This window comes from Peromyscus leucopus, chromosome 1 (assembly GCF_004664715.2).
Source record: "Peromyscus leucopus breed LL Stock chromosome 1, UCI_PerLeu_2.1, whole genome shotgun sequence".
In the NCBI taxonomy this organism is placed as follows: Eukaryota; Metazoa; Chordata; class Mammalia; order Rodentia; family Cricetidae; genus Peromyscus; species Peromyscus leucopus.
Window position 1 is genome coordinate 146,093,909 of NC_051063.1, and position 15,562 is coordinate 146,109,470.

The window sequence follows — 15,562 nt, forward strand, 5'->3', positions numbered from 1 at the left end:
AGCACACCCTGTGTACACATGCATACTTGCAATTTAGCATCTCTGGGTTCTCATCTGCGTGGCGGAGCGAACCTTCTGTGAGACCTGGCTTGATGCATGAAGTTAAATCACTGTAGGGCTGTGGGCTGGTAGAGCTCTGGCTGGACCTGCTGTGGCTGGGCTGGGGGGCTTGACTCTGCCACAAACACACATGGCCACTCAGCCTGTACAGTGGCCAAGATCTGGGGAGGTCCTCATGTGCTATGGATCCTCATTCTTAATGCCACGGACAACCGACCAAGCTGGCTATGTCAAGGTGAGCACTGTGGTCCTGCCACAAGTTGCTCTGAAAAGGCAAGAAGCATTCATTCACCAAGGCACGACTAGGAAGGAGAATGCCCGACCCAAGGCTCTGCCTCTTGAGATGGGTGGGTGAGGACCTGGAAGCTTAAGGGATACTGTGCTAACATCCTCAGGCAGGGAGGGACCTGGGAGTAATGGAAGAGGGAGCCACATAAGCAGATTTTGCAGAGCTGTTCAGCAACCCGGGATCTTCTCTTATTTCTAATTATCTTTGGTACCTTGCTACTGTTTGTACCGGAAATTCAAAGTCTTTAAGAAAATAAAAGTGCCTACTCCATCCTTAAAACCAGAAGGGCTGGGCTGAGAAATTCAAGCCTTGGGTGGCTGGTGACGGACTACAGTATCCTAAGGCTTACAGGTACCAGCCCTTGGGCTCCCAAAGCCACCATGTGCCCTGAGCACTAAATTGAGGTCTAAGAGCTTGGACTCTGCCAGAAGACTGTTGGTGAGGGTTTTAATTGCCTCAGTCTCCTTTTCTGAATGACAGGAGTGATGGGTTGGCTGGAGAAGAATGAGTCACAGGGCACAGAGCAAAGGAGAAACAGTCGCTCTGTATCCCCCAACAGTAGATGGGCGTGTGTGGCCCCAGGACTCACCTCTGCCTCCTGCCCAAGACTACCTGTGGCCATAGAGACCATTAATCCCTCCAAGGCTGGCTCTGGATAGCCTTGGTCAGGGAAGCTTGGTTAATGAGGCCAGGTCAAGTTGATGAGAACAGTCTTGGGACCTGGGGCTTTAACAATGTGAACTGAGTGGTGTGTTTTAGGCAGTTGAGCTTAGTTGTCTTAGTGTCCTCATCTATACCTTGGAATGCATGAGCATCTTTGAGGAACAGGCAGGGACAGCTTTTGGGAATCCCATCTTGGAGATATAGACAAGGATGAGAGAGAGCAAGACATACACGGAGTCAGAGCACGGAATCTACTGCTTGCTGTCTCCACTCAGTGAGCATAACTTCTCAGGGTTGCAGAGTTCTTTTGCGATGGCTTTGAAGTTAGATTTCTTCTACTTGAGATTCATCCTGGCCGCTCCATGCTGAACTTCACTAACAGTCATGCTTTTGGGGTACATCGATTGTGTTTGGGGGTGGGGAATGGACTGGTGACCTTAATTCCATTTCTTTGGTCAGACATTGTCAAGGAATAGGAAGGTCTTTTGGTCTTCTTCAAATTCAGTTATCCACAGGCTGCATTTTGGCACAACAAGAGACACTGGATTGTTTAGCACTGGAAGCCTTGGAGGGTTTGTGCTCTGATATAGGCTGGGGACAGCATGGACATTTCCTCAGGTGCTAGAATCTGAAGGCACAGCTTTCCAGAGGACAGGCCATTCTTCCTCCCAGAAGCCAGAGATAGAACCAAACTGCCTGCCTGGGACATACTGCCAGATTTTATAGTGAAACCCAAATCCAAATTTTCAGGAACCATTTTAAAACATTTTTAGATATTGGCAACTGATTCTGAAATGTTTACAGTACTGACTGTGCAGGTCAAGTGATCACAGATGCTTCTGGGACCCTTGGATGGAGACACCAGAAGTGTGGAGCGGGTTTCAGTTGCTGAAACCATAATATACTCCCTGCATTCATGAGATACCGAGTGTCTCTGCAACAAGGCTCTCAGTACAATATATAAGCTAGTTCTTACACAGGCCTCAGTGCTCAGTAAATACGAATCATTCAAAGCTACCATGGCCACTGGGCGGTGGTGGTGTATGCCTTTAATCCCAACACTCAGGAGGTAGAGGCAGGCAGATCTCTGTGAGTTTGAGGCCAGCCTGGTCTACAGAGCAAGTTCCAGGACAGGCTCCAAAGCTACACAGAGAAAACCTGTCTCCAAAAAACAAACAAACAAACAAACAAAAACCTACCATGGGTCAAACAGCAAAGAATAAAATAAAACAGAAACTATACTGGAGAGCCTTGGTACAGTATACAGGTGTGTGTGCAGGTGCACATGGATGTAGATGCCAGAGGACAACCTCAGGTATGGTTCTTCACCTGCCATCAACATTTTTCATTGGTGGGGTTCTCACTGGCATGGAATGCACTGATTTGGGAAGGCAGGTTGATAGGCAGGAAGCCCCAAGCACCCTTGGATCTCTACTTCCCTAGCACTGGGGTTACAAGAGAAGCTGTACACGCCAGTTTTGACAAAGAAGCATCACGTTGAGAAACATTTCAGTTGCCATTTGAACCTCTTGCAGCTCTTGGACATCTCCAAGGAGTCTTGCCTTCTCTACCCTGCATCTTCCAGGCTCTTGCTTACAAAATAAATGGTACTTCACAGACCTTGAAATGGGCCTGCTCAACCTAGCTCCTGGATTTGTGAGGCTTTCAGGATGGGTAGCTACGTGGTTAGGCTCATGGTGGTTTGCTGGGTACCACCAGCATGTTGCAAGGGGCAGCTGGGCTGGTAAGGAATACCCACCGTGCACTTTAGGCTGCATTTGGATTGCTTCCAGATGCACACACTGCAGTGGGAGGCTCCCAGCCAGCTGAAACAGTGCTGGCCGGTTGAAAAGAGCAGGGAAGGTCAGCAGTGAGTACAGTTCTGAGGAGTGGGGAAAGAGTGAACTTGCCGCACGATCTCCAGCAGAATGGGAGCTCACGCTGGCTCACACCGCCACGGCGGGCTGGAAACCCAGCACGGCTGTTCTCACCTTAGACCAGTCTCCAGTTTTCCACTCATAGCAGCCGGAGTAGTCCTCACACGCCTCCTCAGCTTTTGGCCTTGTGGACGCATCACATTTCCCTTGAGAGTTGGTGCATGTCACAGTTCGTTTCTGGGTCCCCTTGCCACAGTTGGCAGAGCACTACAAGACACAGCAAGGGCGTTCAGTACATTCCCACTCGGTTCAAGTCCATTCACATCATGGAAACCCCCACCGTGTACCAGGCCCAAGTGGGGAAGTAGACATGATGGTGCCTCATATTCCGTCCTCAAATGCTCACGGTCTTCAGTCCCGTTATCCCCTTGGGGGACCCTAGCCAGGGGGCCAGTCATGGATACAGGAGTCGGGACTCAGAAGAACTCATGGAAGAAGGTCAAATGAGGGAAGTGGAATTTAATGGCCAGCTAAAAAATTTAATGGGCAGTTCTAAAAGATCAATTCAGGGCACGAGTTCAAAGGGCAAACAGAACATGAGCTGGCAGGAGAAGCAGGGGCCAGCTGGAGCCAAGCAGGGCTCTGACCGAAAAGGAGTCTGGGCCAGCTGGAGCCAACTGGGGCTCTGACCACAAAGGAGTCTGGGCCAGCTGGCCTCTAGATACACAGGGCAAAGATGTCAAAAAGGAGGCAACAGCTAGAAGCCATGGGTGTTAGAATTTCAATGTGGATACCAAGAATGGAGAGATCAACGCTCTACACAGTAGCACAGCTGACTTATTAGGAGACATGACAAGAAACAACTTGGAGAGGGGATCTGGGCAGAGCCAGGGTGATCACTGATGATGATTAAGCCCTCAAGAGCTCAAGACTGCAGTGTCCTCATGCGATAAAGAATGACAAAAGCCAGGTGGTGGTGGTGCACGCCTTTAATCCCAGCACTTGGGAGGCAGAGGCAGGTGGATCTCTGTGAGTTCAAGGCCAGCCTGGTCTACAGAGTGAGTTCCAGGACAGCCAGGGCTATGCAGAGAAACCCTGTCTTGAAAAACACAAAGGCAAAACACACACACACACACACACACACACACACACACACACACACACACACACCCAAGGCAAGAGTTCAAGGAGTTGACAGGACATGGGGACACTAGGTCCTCTGGGAAACGTCCGGATCCTGCCCCGACCCACTCCACTGTGGGAAGGCATGCCATACTGGCTGGTGAGGGCACTCATACATCTCTCAGAGTAGAAGGGAGCTCAGACAGAGCTTGTCACCTTTGGACTTGTCACCTTTGGGAGATCATAACCGACAAGAGTGACAAGCTGGTGGGTGAGCAGAGGGTATATGGTCTGTAGTCCCTAGTCAGTCGCAGAGGAATACAGACCGCAGCTCAGGGAGCCTCCATCCCCTTTTAATTTGTTATGTGTGGCTCGGTGAGGAGCACTGTCTTCCCACACAGATGTGGAGGAGGCTAAAGGTTGCATTCTGAAGAGGAGGACTTCAGGCTAGCTCAGTTTATCACGGGTAGCAGGCCATCAGCAGGGTCTGAGGGATAATAAGCTAAGCTTTTAAAAAGTTTCATCATGTCCAGAGGAAAAAAAAAAACAACACATACGTAGAGGACAAGCATTATTCTTGACATTTGTGTTATTGATGTTTATCCTAAAGTCATACCTACCTACCTTCTTCCTATGAACTTTTTCTTTATTTAAAATTTTATATGTATATGCCTGAGTGTATGTATGTGCCCCAGATATGTGACAGTGTCTTCAGAGTCAAGAAGATGACATTATATCCTCTGGAACTAGAGTTATAGCCAGTTGTGAGCCATCATGTGGGTGCTGGAAACCGAACCTGAATCCTCTCCAAGAGTTGCCAGTGCTGGTGACCATGGAGCCACCTCTCTGGCCCTGTGTGAACTCTTCTTCCTGTGGTACTTTGAGATTAATCTTGACTGGCTTGTTTCAAAAGGCACACACGTGCCTCAGAACAGGGGTCACCTGGAAGAGCTGGGGAAGCACATGTCTATGTGTGTGTGTGGCATTGGTAAAGTGCCAGTTGAAAGTGACCTCAGATGTTAGGGGCCACTCCATAGCAGACTTCAGGATACTGGGCCTCTTGGCCCAGCAGGGCCATGGCAGTAAATCCAGGTCACTAAAGTGATGCCTTCTGAAAGGACATACCAAGACCAAGCTCTCAGCACAAAAGAGGGACAGCACCAGAGGGACAAAGATGGGATAGGAGACAAAGGAGAGGGGAGAGAAGGGAGGAGGGATATTTGCCCCAGAGGGACAAAGGACTGCCTCTGGATGAAGTGGAGGCAGACATGGCCCATAGGCAAATTGCAGCTTTAAAGGGAAAATAGGAGACCCCATGTTAGGATGAGTTGGTTTGTTTGGATTGGGCATGTTAATTAGGGTGGCCAAAAAGGGGGCTTTTGATTGCTGGACTTCAATACTTTGATAGCTGGACCTTGGTAGTCAGCCTCAGGGGGAGGAGGTGGCTAAATAAGGGAATAGACCTTCGTGGCTAGCTATAGGGATGTAATCTATGGTTTAGCAAGGGAGAGAGAAGGGGGAAGGACAAGGCCTGCCAGTGCCATGCTCAGGCCTGTTAGAGCATGGCACTATGTCTACTCTGAGAGGTTGTCCTATTTCTTCATGTGGCCTTTTCCTGACCACTTCAGCAACTCTACCTTTAACATTGAACTTGTGGGATGTGTCCTGGTACTTGTACCCATAGCTCCTCAGCAACCACAGGGCCAAGTTACCACCTCTGCCTGTGGTCAGTTCTGGTGTCCTACTCTAGTCTGTGCCACTCTCTGGTGCTGTGGAAAAATGCTTTTTTCACTGTGAATATGTATTACTGTAATTGGCTAATAAAGAGTGGATTGGCCAATGGCTAGGCAGGGTTTTTGAGGCAGAGAGAATGCTGGGAAGAATTAGGGCAGAGTCTGAGGAGTCACCAGCCAGATGCAAGAGAAGCAAGAGATGAACCTGCTGTGCTGAAAGAAGGTACCACCATGTGACAGAGGGTAGATAAGAAATATGGGTTAATTTAAGTTGTAAGAGTTAGCTGGAGACAAGCCTGAGCTATTGGCCAAGCATTTATAATTAATAATAACCCTCTGTGTGGTTATTTGGGAGTGACTTCCAGGACACAGAGAAACTCCACCTACTTTTGGCACCCAACATGGGGCCAGGATTTCCACATAAGACCTAACAAAACTTAAAAAAAAAAAAAAAGATTCTAAGCACACAAAATTGAAGACAAATGTGGCTTCCTGATAACCGCCTTTTCTTGGGCAGGCTTGAAATTAACAGCAAACAAAGAGGTGTGGCTCCTTTAAGAGGTGGTTTCCTTGGCTTGTTGTTAGCTGCTAGTTACTGAACACTTAAATGGGGTTTATGAGCAGTGGGCGATGTGCTACTTGGTGGCAGCAAGGACTCAGTAACTTCTCAGAGCTGGGGCTGTAAACGTGGTTCCCAATGGTACTTCCACCATAGAAGCCAAGCTCTCAGGGAATCGGGGGGGGGGGGGTAGCTGCCAATGCCATGTGCTAAGGTACCATGCCAGCAACTAATATAGCTGTTTAAGATTTGTCTCATGTGATCAAAAAACAATACAGATGCTCAGTAAAGACAGATCTAGACGGAAAAAAACCTCTAAACATGTTACCTCTAAATGTGTTTAAAAACGTGCAAAGGCTTGGGAGAGCAAGAAAAAAGGGTAAAGATAGTCATTAAAAATATAGTTTTAAAATAATAAAGTCCTTTAAAAGAGAGTAAATAAATATAAAAGAAAAAAGCCATTGTAAAGATGGAAAATACACAGACTCTGGATCCTACATGTTATTGTTTTATCTTTAAATTTTTTGGCTGATAAGAGACACTAGATTATGAAAGCTGCTAGATTAAACCAACCTATATATTTTTAAAATGTCTTGACATCAAAATGGAAGTCAAAAGATAAGTTATTTTGGGGAAGAGGTTATGCTTTTATTTCTACAGGAGATGAGAGGCTGTGGATTCATTCCAGGTTGATATGGTCAGGTTTGATCAGAGAAGACCCCTTGAAAATCCTGACCACATTCATAAAGAAATAAACCTAGAAGAACTACAACACATGTGATGTATATTTACCTCCTCAAACATAAAACAAAAAATCGTCTTTGGCTGACCTGTGTATAATGCACAGTCTACACTTGTATTAATGCAGATATGTATGTTACCTTTAAAAGTTTACGTATTTTCAGATCAAGGGACAGACACCAATAAAAATGATGGCCCAGGTGATCCAGTATCCAGAACAGCTTCAAGGCTGTTGACTGAGTTGATCCAGTATTACAGAATGCTCCAACTAAGATTTAATAAGTATCCTGATTTTCTCAAATTTCTCCCAAAGATGCCAGTGCCCCAAGACAACAGAAAGCATTCTAGAAAAAAACAACATCCCAAAAGATGGATTATGGATGTTTGTTATCATTTAAGAGGGGTTGGTTACAAGTTGTTATTGGTAATTATCAGAAAAAAAGCTGAACAAAGATGATTAGATTCAGGGATTTTGTTCTGAAATGAAAAACGGGGATATAGAAATGATTAGGCAAGTGGGTAGATTATTGAATCTACTTTTAAACTAAAAAAGCAACTACTAGTCTTAAATATTTTACATTGGTATGGATTTTTGTATATTGGTATAAATTTAAAGTTAATTTGTTATACTGTATGTATATTTCTACTCTTGTTTAGGGTATTATGTTTATTCAACTCATTTAAAATGTAATGTATAATTAAAAATGCATATTAATAGTCATCTATAATAGTCAAACTTATATAGTCATTTTAGATATGTTTTCAAAGTCAAACAGAAATAATTTTAGATAGACAGCAGATCTTCAAACAATTCAGAGATCTACAGAATATGATATTTATGATGTTTTAACAATATACGGTTTGTAATTACAATGAGACATGTCTGCTCCTGGTAGCAACAATCTACTTCAGAGAAGATGATAGGCATCAAAGAAACTCCATGTAGAGTTTGCTTTTTTGTGGCAAAAATTAACCATGGAGCAAGAAACTGCCCTTGCCTTGATTGCTGACAGTATGCTGTTCAAATTAGACAAGCAGGACAGAAAAGAAAGTGACTGCTGAACTTTGCCAAGATAAGGTAGGACAGCCATTCAGAAAATCCTGCTTCATAGATAACTCTGTCAGATATTCTGTGCCTTGTAGGCCAAAGATGGATGCCCCAATGTTACAGAGAAACCTTGAGTGACTGTCTAGGCAGCCAGTTGTTTCTGTCATTTCTCACATTTTTTGGAAGTCACTTGTTTGCACTTTCTGCTTACTTAGGTAATATTATTTCCTTCTCTGGTATCTGAGGGTGTTGAAGATTAGATAGTTATAGTTATAGTCTTCCTTGTTAACAGATTCAGAAAAGAACTCACTAAAGAGGTGTAAAATATATAAGTTTGAAAGACATCAAATAATAGTTTTCAGTTGATAATACAAGTTAGGATAAAAATGTAAATTAGGTATAAAACTCTAGATTCACAAAGATAAGATAGTATTTTTTCTAAATTTACCAAACACATATGGACTGGATATCATACCTGTAGTTCTTTTTTTGGGGGTGGGGGTGGGAACAGGGTTTCTCTGTATAGCTTTGGAGCCTGTCCTGGAACTCACTCTGTAGACCAGGCTGGCCTTGAATGCACAAAGATCTGCCTGCCTCTGCTTATCAAGTGCTGGGATTAAAGGTGTGTACCACCACTGCCTGGCCATACCTGTAATTCTTACTTGATAACTGTTTTTGCTGTATATAATTTTACTATGCTAAAGTAAAACCTTCCTTTTTTATTTAGACAAAAAAGGGAAATATGAAATATTCTTTTACACTGTGTAAATGCATGTTGCTGTGATTAGTTTAATAAAGAAGCTGACTGGCCAATAGCTGGACAGGAGGTTAGTCAGGAGAATCAGACTAAGGACATTTGGAAGAAGAAGGGCAGAGTCAGAGGAGTCACCAGCCAGACAGAGAGAAGAAACAGGAGGTGCAAGATGAAAGAGGTAACACCATGTGGCAGAACGTAGCTTAATAGAAGTGGAGTAGTTAAGTTGTAAGAGTTAGTACAAGCCTGAGCTATCAGTTGAGCATTTATAATTAATAATAAACCTCTGTGTGGTTATTTGAGAGCCAGCTAGCAGGACACAGAAAAACTATGCCCACCCTCTGGAATTTCAATCACTGTTGTCCATTTGTTTTCTTGGCCAAGGGCTGGCTCTGTCCTCTTTGATCAGTAGCCCATTCCCTTGAGGCTCTCAGCCATGAGGATAGGCAGGTGCAGGTGGATGCTGCAAAGGCCAAAGAGGGTGATACTCAGTCTCTCTTTACTTTCCTGCAGGATAGGACCAAGAAGCTGAGGAGAAGAGGGCTCCTAACAACTTTGATTTCCTTCTGATATGTGGTCCTCCTTGCAATAAAGTCATGAGGAAGCTGGGGAGGTGGTGGGTGTCAGGGGTGATCAATACTGTTGGGTGAGTAAGTTTCTAAGTCTTTCCTCCCATAAGAAAATGAAAGCCAGTATCTAGCAGAAGGGCCATAGGTACATTGGCTCACAGCAGAAGGACAGAATCCTAGCTTTGTGGACAATTCAAAGAGGATGATTAGATTCCAAGTTCTAGGCAGGCAGCATCAGATAGATCCATGTGGACACAGACTCAGGATTAGGGTTAGGGATGTGCAAAGAGACAGGTATAGAGGAATGTCTTTAAATCCTGTTTTTGGTGGGCCACGCTTCCCATGTGGTGGTCTTCCATGCTGTGAGGGGTAAGAATGGATTCTATTTTTCCCATAAGGAAGAGTCTGAGTGGAAAGTTTGGGGATTTGATCTGATTAAAGTACGGATCTTGTTTGATTGAGATCAAGGTGGTCAAAGCGCTGGGGATTACATGGCCTGGGGGAGGGTGAGGGGGTTTTCATATGCCTCTATCTCAGGTATAGAGGAAGAATCCCCATGAATAATAAACTAGGAACCTAAGTGTGAATAAAGAAAGAAAACCAACGAATTCTAAACTCTCCACTTTTCATCAAATATCTTAAAAGGCAGGATGAGGACCTCTGTCCTTAAATAGGTATATTTCAAGATTTGTCTGAAATTAAACTTCAGTTTAGAGCAGCCAATGGCAGGGTTTCTGTTCATTAAAAATAGGCCAAATACCTTTTTATTCAAAATAATTATGTTTGGCAATCAAAGAGAACTTTAAAAATATTTTCCATACTGCAGAGTGTCTTGGATCTAGCCTCCTTAAGTTCTCTAGACTACTCTATGTTTGGTGGAACCAGAAGTCCATCCCTTTATTTAGCTATTTTTTGTTTGTTTTATATCCAAACAATCAACATAATTGTAATGTCAAGGCAAAGCCCTAAAGATGACTTCACCAAAGATAAAATGTTATTTCCAGGACCGGCATTCCTACTTAAAACTTAGGCCTTGACTTTGACCTATTTCCAGCAAATTTTTTGGTGTGAGATTCGTAACTCTTGACTTGCATACCAAAGGCTGTCCCTCCCAGAATCTGACTCCTGCAGCCTGTAAGCACGGCCTGGCATTGCAGAGAAGACTTTGAAACCAGCTGCTCAGCTTGACCATACTATAACTCAACCGTGTCCAAAGGAGAAGGAAAAGGTCTGTCTGTCTGTCTGTCTGTTGTCGTCATCATCATCATCATCTGTCACCTGTCCATCTATCATCTCTAGGTAGGATTTGCACAAGGAATGGAAATCAAATAGTACTTTCCCAGTGGTGGACACATTCTCAGAACTACATTATGTATGTTTGTTTGTCTGTTTCTAGCCATTTTGTTATTTTAGATAGGGCTTAGGGAAGTAGCTGGAGGGAACTTGTGAGCTGACCATGGGGCAGGAGAGGATTTGGGATATGGGGATGAGTTACAAATACCCTGGAGCAGACAGCACACAGTGGGCCCTGTGGTTAAGGCCTAAGGCCCTTGCATGGCTTCAACCTCAGCGGCAAGCCCAGGCACTCACCTCTGACCACTCTGACGCCTCCCAGATAGACAGGCAGTCCTGGCCTTCACAGCTCTGCACTGGTGTCGGCCGGGGTTCTGAGCAGTAGAGGGGCCGAGTCGTGACATGTGTGCCGTTCTGTAGCTGGTACACGCAAGTCACCTCCCGATGTTGGAGACCCTTCTCACAGGTCGCCGAGCAGGGGCTCCACTGACCGGCCACCCACCTGCCCAGAGGGAGAAAGGACATTAAGAGAACAATCTGGTGGTGGGCAAGTGCGGGAAAAAAATCGAGAAAGCTTTGTCATCAATTCTGGAAATAATTCCAGACCTTCAGAACAGAGTGTGAGCTGAGAGGTTATCTAGTTCAGTGGCCTCTTTGGTATAGGGAGCTTTCTGCTACAACACTCCCATGTTAGGTTAAGTAATATTCCGGCTGGTCACTCCCTCCCTGCAGTGGGATCATATACCCTATCTGTTGTCATAACATATGCTTAGCTCAATGGAGTGTGAGCGGACATGAAACTGGTCATGTCCCAACGGCAGCTTAAAGAAAGATATTTATGTGTGTGCACAAGTGTATACATGTGTGTTTGGAGGCCACAAGAAGGTACTATTGATTCTATCTTGTTTCACCTATGCTTAGGGGCGGGGTCTCTTCCCGAACGGGGGGGGGGGGGGGGGGGGGAGGAGGCCGCTAATGTTTTGGCTAGGTTGGAAGCCAGGAAGTCCCAGCGATCCTCCTGTCCGCATCTCTCCCGGGAGCGAGGGTTACAGGCATTTGCAGAGACAACCAGCTTATTATGTGGGTGCTAGGATGCAGATTCTCATCTTTGCAACTGTAGAACAAGCATTCTGAACCACCAAGTCATCTTTCCACACCCCCATTCAACAGAAGCTTTCCGTGTGGTTATGAAGTTGGCTGATTCTGTTTCCCACCCTCTACCATGAGACTCTAGCACTGTTGTAATGCAATGTGATATGGGTTACCACAGCATTAGCTGACTGATACCGTCTGCACAGAGGCCTCTCTAGTGCCTGAATGAGTACACCAAGACCAGGTCCTCCCTGCCCTCCATGGCCTGAGAAGCCTCCAGACTAGAGACAGTAACTCGTGATGATGGCATCTCGTAGGCCACTAGAAAATGGTGCTGACGACGGCCCTTGAAAATGCTGTTCTCAAACGGTCTCCTCACTCGCTGTTTCGGACATCTATAAACGTGCGTCTCTCAGTTGGCTTCAAGGTACTGGGAAACAACTGAGCAGTTTGGAAATCACAATTCACTAGGACACAAATGGGGAGAATGCTCTTTGGGGGATACCAGTGAACTGTCCCTGCTTGGGCCTTGGGTGATGAGCTTAAGCCTCTCTTTCATCCTTCCTTATATATCCCTAGTGCCCAGGAGCTTAATATTTATAGAAGCACCACCAACTCTAGAGGGTGAGCATGGATAGCCATTCCATTCTTTATTAAGATAGCTTTGAACACCATTTAATGAAATCTTACCAGGCCACCACACTCTTTAGAAACACTGGTAGAATTTCTAGAATCTTTTGAGTGGGCACTGGGTGGTGTCACCCATTTCTCCCTCTCCAGTTCCAACTAGCAAAGCTCTTCCTGTTGGACCCACCACTGATGCAAGAGGAACAGAGATGATAGTACCTACTGTGTGGTGTGGTAGTGGGAAGAGAAATACACTGTTTATAAACTGTGACCACAGCGTCCAGCCCACATTAGCCTGTGTGCACTCAGCTCTGTGTACACTCAGCCCTGTGTGCACCCAGACACAGTTGTGCTGTGGTCTCTTTGGTAGGTGATGGGAAACAGGGCAATGAGTAAGCATTCAATTTCTACTGACTGCTCCCACAGCACTAAAATAACATCTTATACATTTCTTCCTGCTCTAGGCTTCGAGGTCATGGATTCTCAAGCCCTCCTAATGGTCATGTTCTGCTCAGTCACAAATCCTCTTCAAGTGGATACATAGAATGCATGGACTGAGCAGCAGGAGAGAAGGCAGGCATTTGTTTTGAAACAGAGACACTGTCTTCATAAATGATTTCTAACTTTGTGTTATTTCTGTACTTAAACATTTTTTTAAAGATTATTTATCTTAATGTGTATGTGTGTGTGCCTCAGGGTATGTATGTGCACCCTATGTGCAGGATCCCTTGCTGCTAGGAAGGAGGTGTCATAACCCTTGAAACTGGAGTTCCAGGCACTTGTGGGCTGTCATGTGGGTAAACCTAACCCAAGTCTTCTACAAGAGCAGTGAGCACTCTTAACTACTGAGTCAGTTCTCTAGTTTCTTCTTTCTGTATTTTTAACAGCCAGATCCTGCCTCTGTCAGCTCTATTCACTCTTCTACCTAATCTCTCTCTCACGAGCTGACTCCTGGTCAGATCATCCTGACAGCTGCAATTGACATTGGGCTTATAAATGTCAGGTGTGAGGGTGAGCCTGGCTTGGTGCTGGTGCAGCTGAGCTGACCCCAGCTGTAAAAGTCTCTCTGAATCTGTTCAGTCTTTTGTATTTCCCAAGTTTGTAAAGAACCTCTGTGCCCCACTCATGAGACTATGGCCCGCTCTAGGGTCTACAGATGTACTTCCAGTCCTGGTATCCCACAAGATGCCACCCTCCAGTTACTGCCTAAATTCTGAGGGTCCACAGTCATGTGCTGAAGTGAATGTGGTAAGCTGCTCTGGTCCATAAGGATCACACCAGGTGGTCACTTTTCAACAGAGTCCAAGAGGAAAACAGAGGAGGGAAATGTTGACCTTGGTTACAACATGGGTGGTTTTTAAAGACACACTGAGTGAAATAAGTGCATCCCAATGATTACACTTACATGAGGCACTGGAGTAGTTGTGATGGTTAATACTGTCAACTTGATGGGATCATTGAGGAGACAAACCTTTGTGTGTGACTGTGAAGGATCATTTAGATTTGGTTGAGGTGAGGTAATCTACCCTAAATGGGAGCAGGATCATTTAAGCTTGAGTCCAGACTGAATAAATGGAGACAGCCAGGGGAGCATCAGCATTCATCTCTTTGCTTCCTGGCTACAGAAATCACGGGACCGGTTGCCACCTGTTCCCACTGCCATGATTTCCCCGCCATGATGGACTGAATGTGTCCTCATGGAATGGAAATAAACCACCTCAGGTGGCTTTTGTCTGGTATTTTGTTGTAGTGACAAGAAAAGTAACTAACATGGCAGTCAGACCCACAGAGAAGAACAGAATGGGGTCTGGAGAGGCTAAGGGGGTGGTGAGTGTCTGTTGGATGGGACACTGGGTACCTGAAGAGCCCTCCGGCACATGTTCCCACCTGAGATACATGCTGAGCAGCCTGCAGGGGTCACTCTGCCACACGTGTAGACCTTTCAAGCTTATTTTGGCTGCTTTTTAGGCAGACATATTTCTGCTTCTCGGAGAAAATACCCCAGTGAGGCATGAGAAGAAAATGCGTTTCTACACCCTTGACTAATCTTGCTACTGCTTTTTTTGGTAGCAGGAAGCAACCATTTCACTGAACGACGGCTGCAGGAGGCTTCCCTCCTCTTCCTTAAGTACTTGGATATTACCATCCCACTCAACACTACCGTGTCCTCAAGTTCCAAGTCCGCAGATCTGGGAAAGGTGCTCTGTAGGTTATTTTCTGCCACAGTTATAACTTAGGCCATGTTTTTCTTCACTTGTGATTCCTACTCACTTCAAGGGCACATAGCATTTATTAACCAAGTGAGTTGAGAGTTCTTCCAAGCCATAGAGCTGGAGTTTGTTAGGAAGGCATGGTGAACATGTCTCTCTCTCAAGGCTGCCCTCTCATTCCTCTGGGATTCAGAATAGAATCTCTTTTGGTCCACAATAGACTTATTTCCTGTGCATGGACAAACTGAGCATCCTTTGTCCAAAATGCTGGGGTAAGAAATGTTTTAGATTCCTGGTTTGCTTTGGATTTTGGGAAATTTGCATATATATCAGGAGATCTCCCAGGCATTAAAAATCTCAGTCCAAACACAAAATTCACACATGCAGCCTGAAGGTAATTGTATGTAGTATTTCTGGTGTACTCATTTTGACCACAACCTGTTACTTGTGTGGTCAGGTATGGAATTTTCCACTTAGGGTACCATGTGGACACTGAAAACATTTTTAAATTTGTGGCATTTTGGATTTTGGAGTAGCCAACTTTAGCCTGTACTTGCTTGAAATGTATACTATTCTAATTAGATGTTCTGGGTAGATCAGTGACTATAAAATGTACACACACACACACACACACACACACACACACACACACACACACCTGGAAAACATAGCTCAGTTGGTGAAGCCCTTACCACACAAGCACGAAGAAAGACTTCTTTGATCCCCACTCATGTACAATGCAAGCATGGTGGTGTGTGCTTACAATCCCAGGACTGGGACACGGACCCCTGGGGCTCACTGGCCAGCCAGCCTAGTCTACTCGGCGAGTTCTGGACTAGTGAGGGATCCTGCTTCAAGAAAAACCTGAAATGTATGTTGCCTAAAGAAAGACACCCAAGCTTGACCTCTGGCCTCCACCCATCCA

At 45.3% G+C, this 15,562-nt stretch overlaps 1 protein-coding gene across 1 annotated transcript in view; it reads right to left on the reverse strand.

Moving 5' to 3' along the window:
* Adamts17 (ADAM metallopeptidase with thrombospondin type 1 motif 17) overlaps nt 1-15,562 on the reverse strand; it is a 338,353-nt gene that overhangs the window by 15,845 nt on the left and 306,946 nt on the right. Inside the window, exons 20-21 of the mRNA XM_028872809.2 lie at nt 11,006-11,210; nt 3,004-3,156 (exon numbers count right to left, since the gene is read on the reverse strand). Of these exons, the coding sequence (XP_028728642.1) occupies nt 3,004-3,156; nt 11,006-11,210 (358 nt within the window). The remainder of the gene's footprint in view (nt 1-3,003; nt 3,157-11,005; nt 11,211-15,562) is intronic.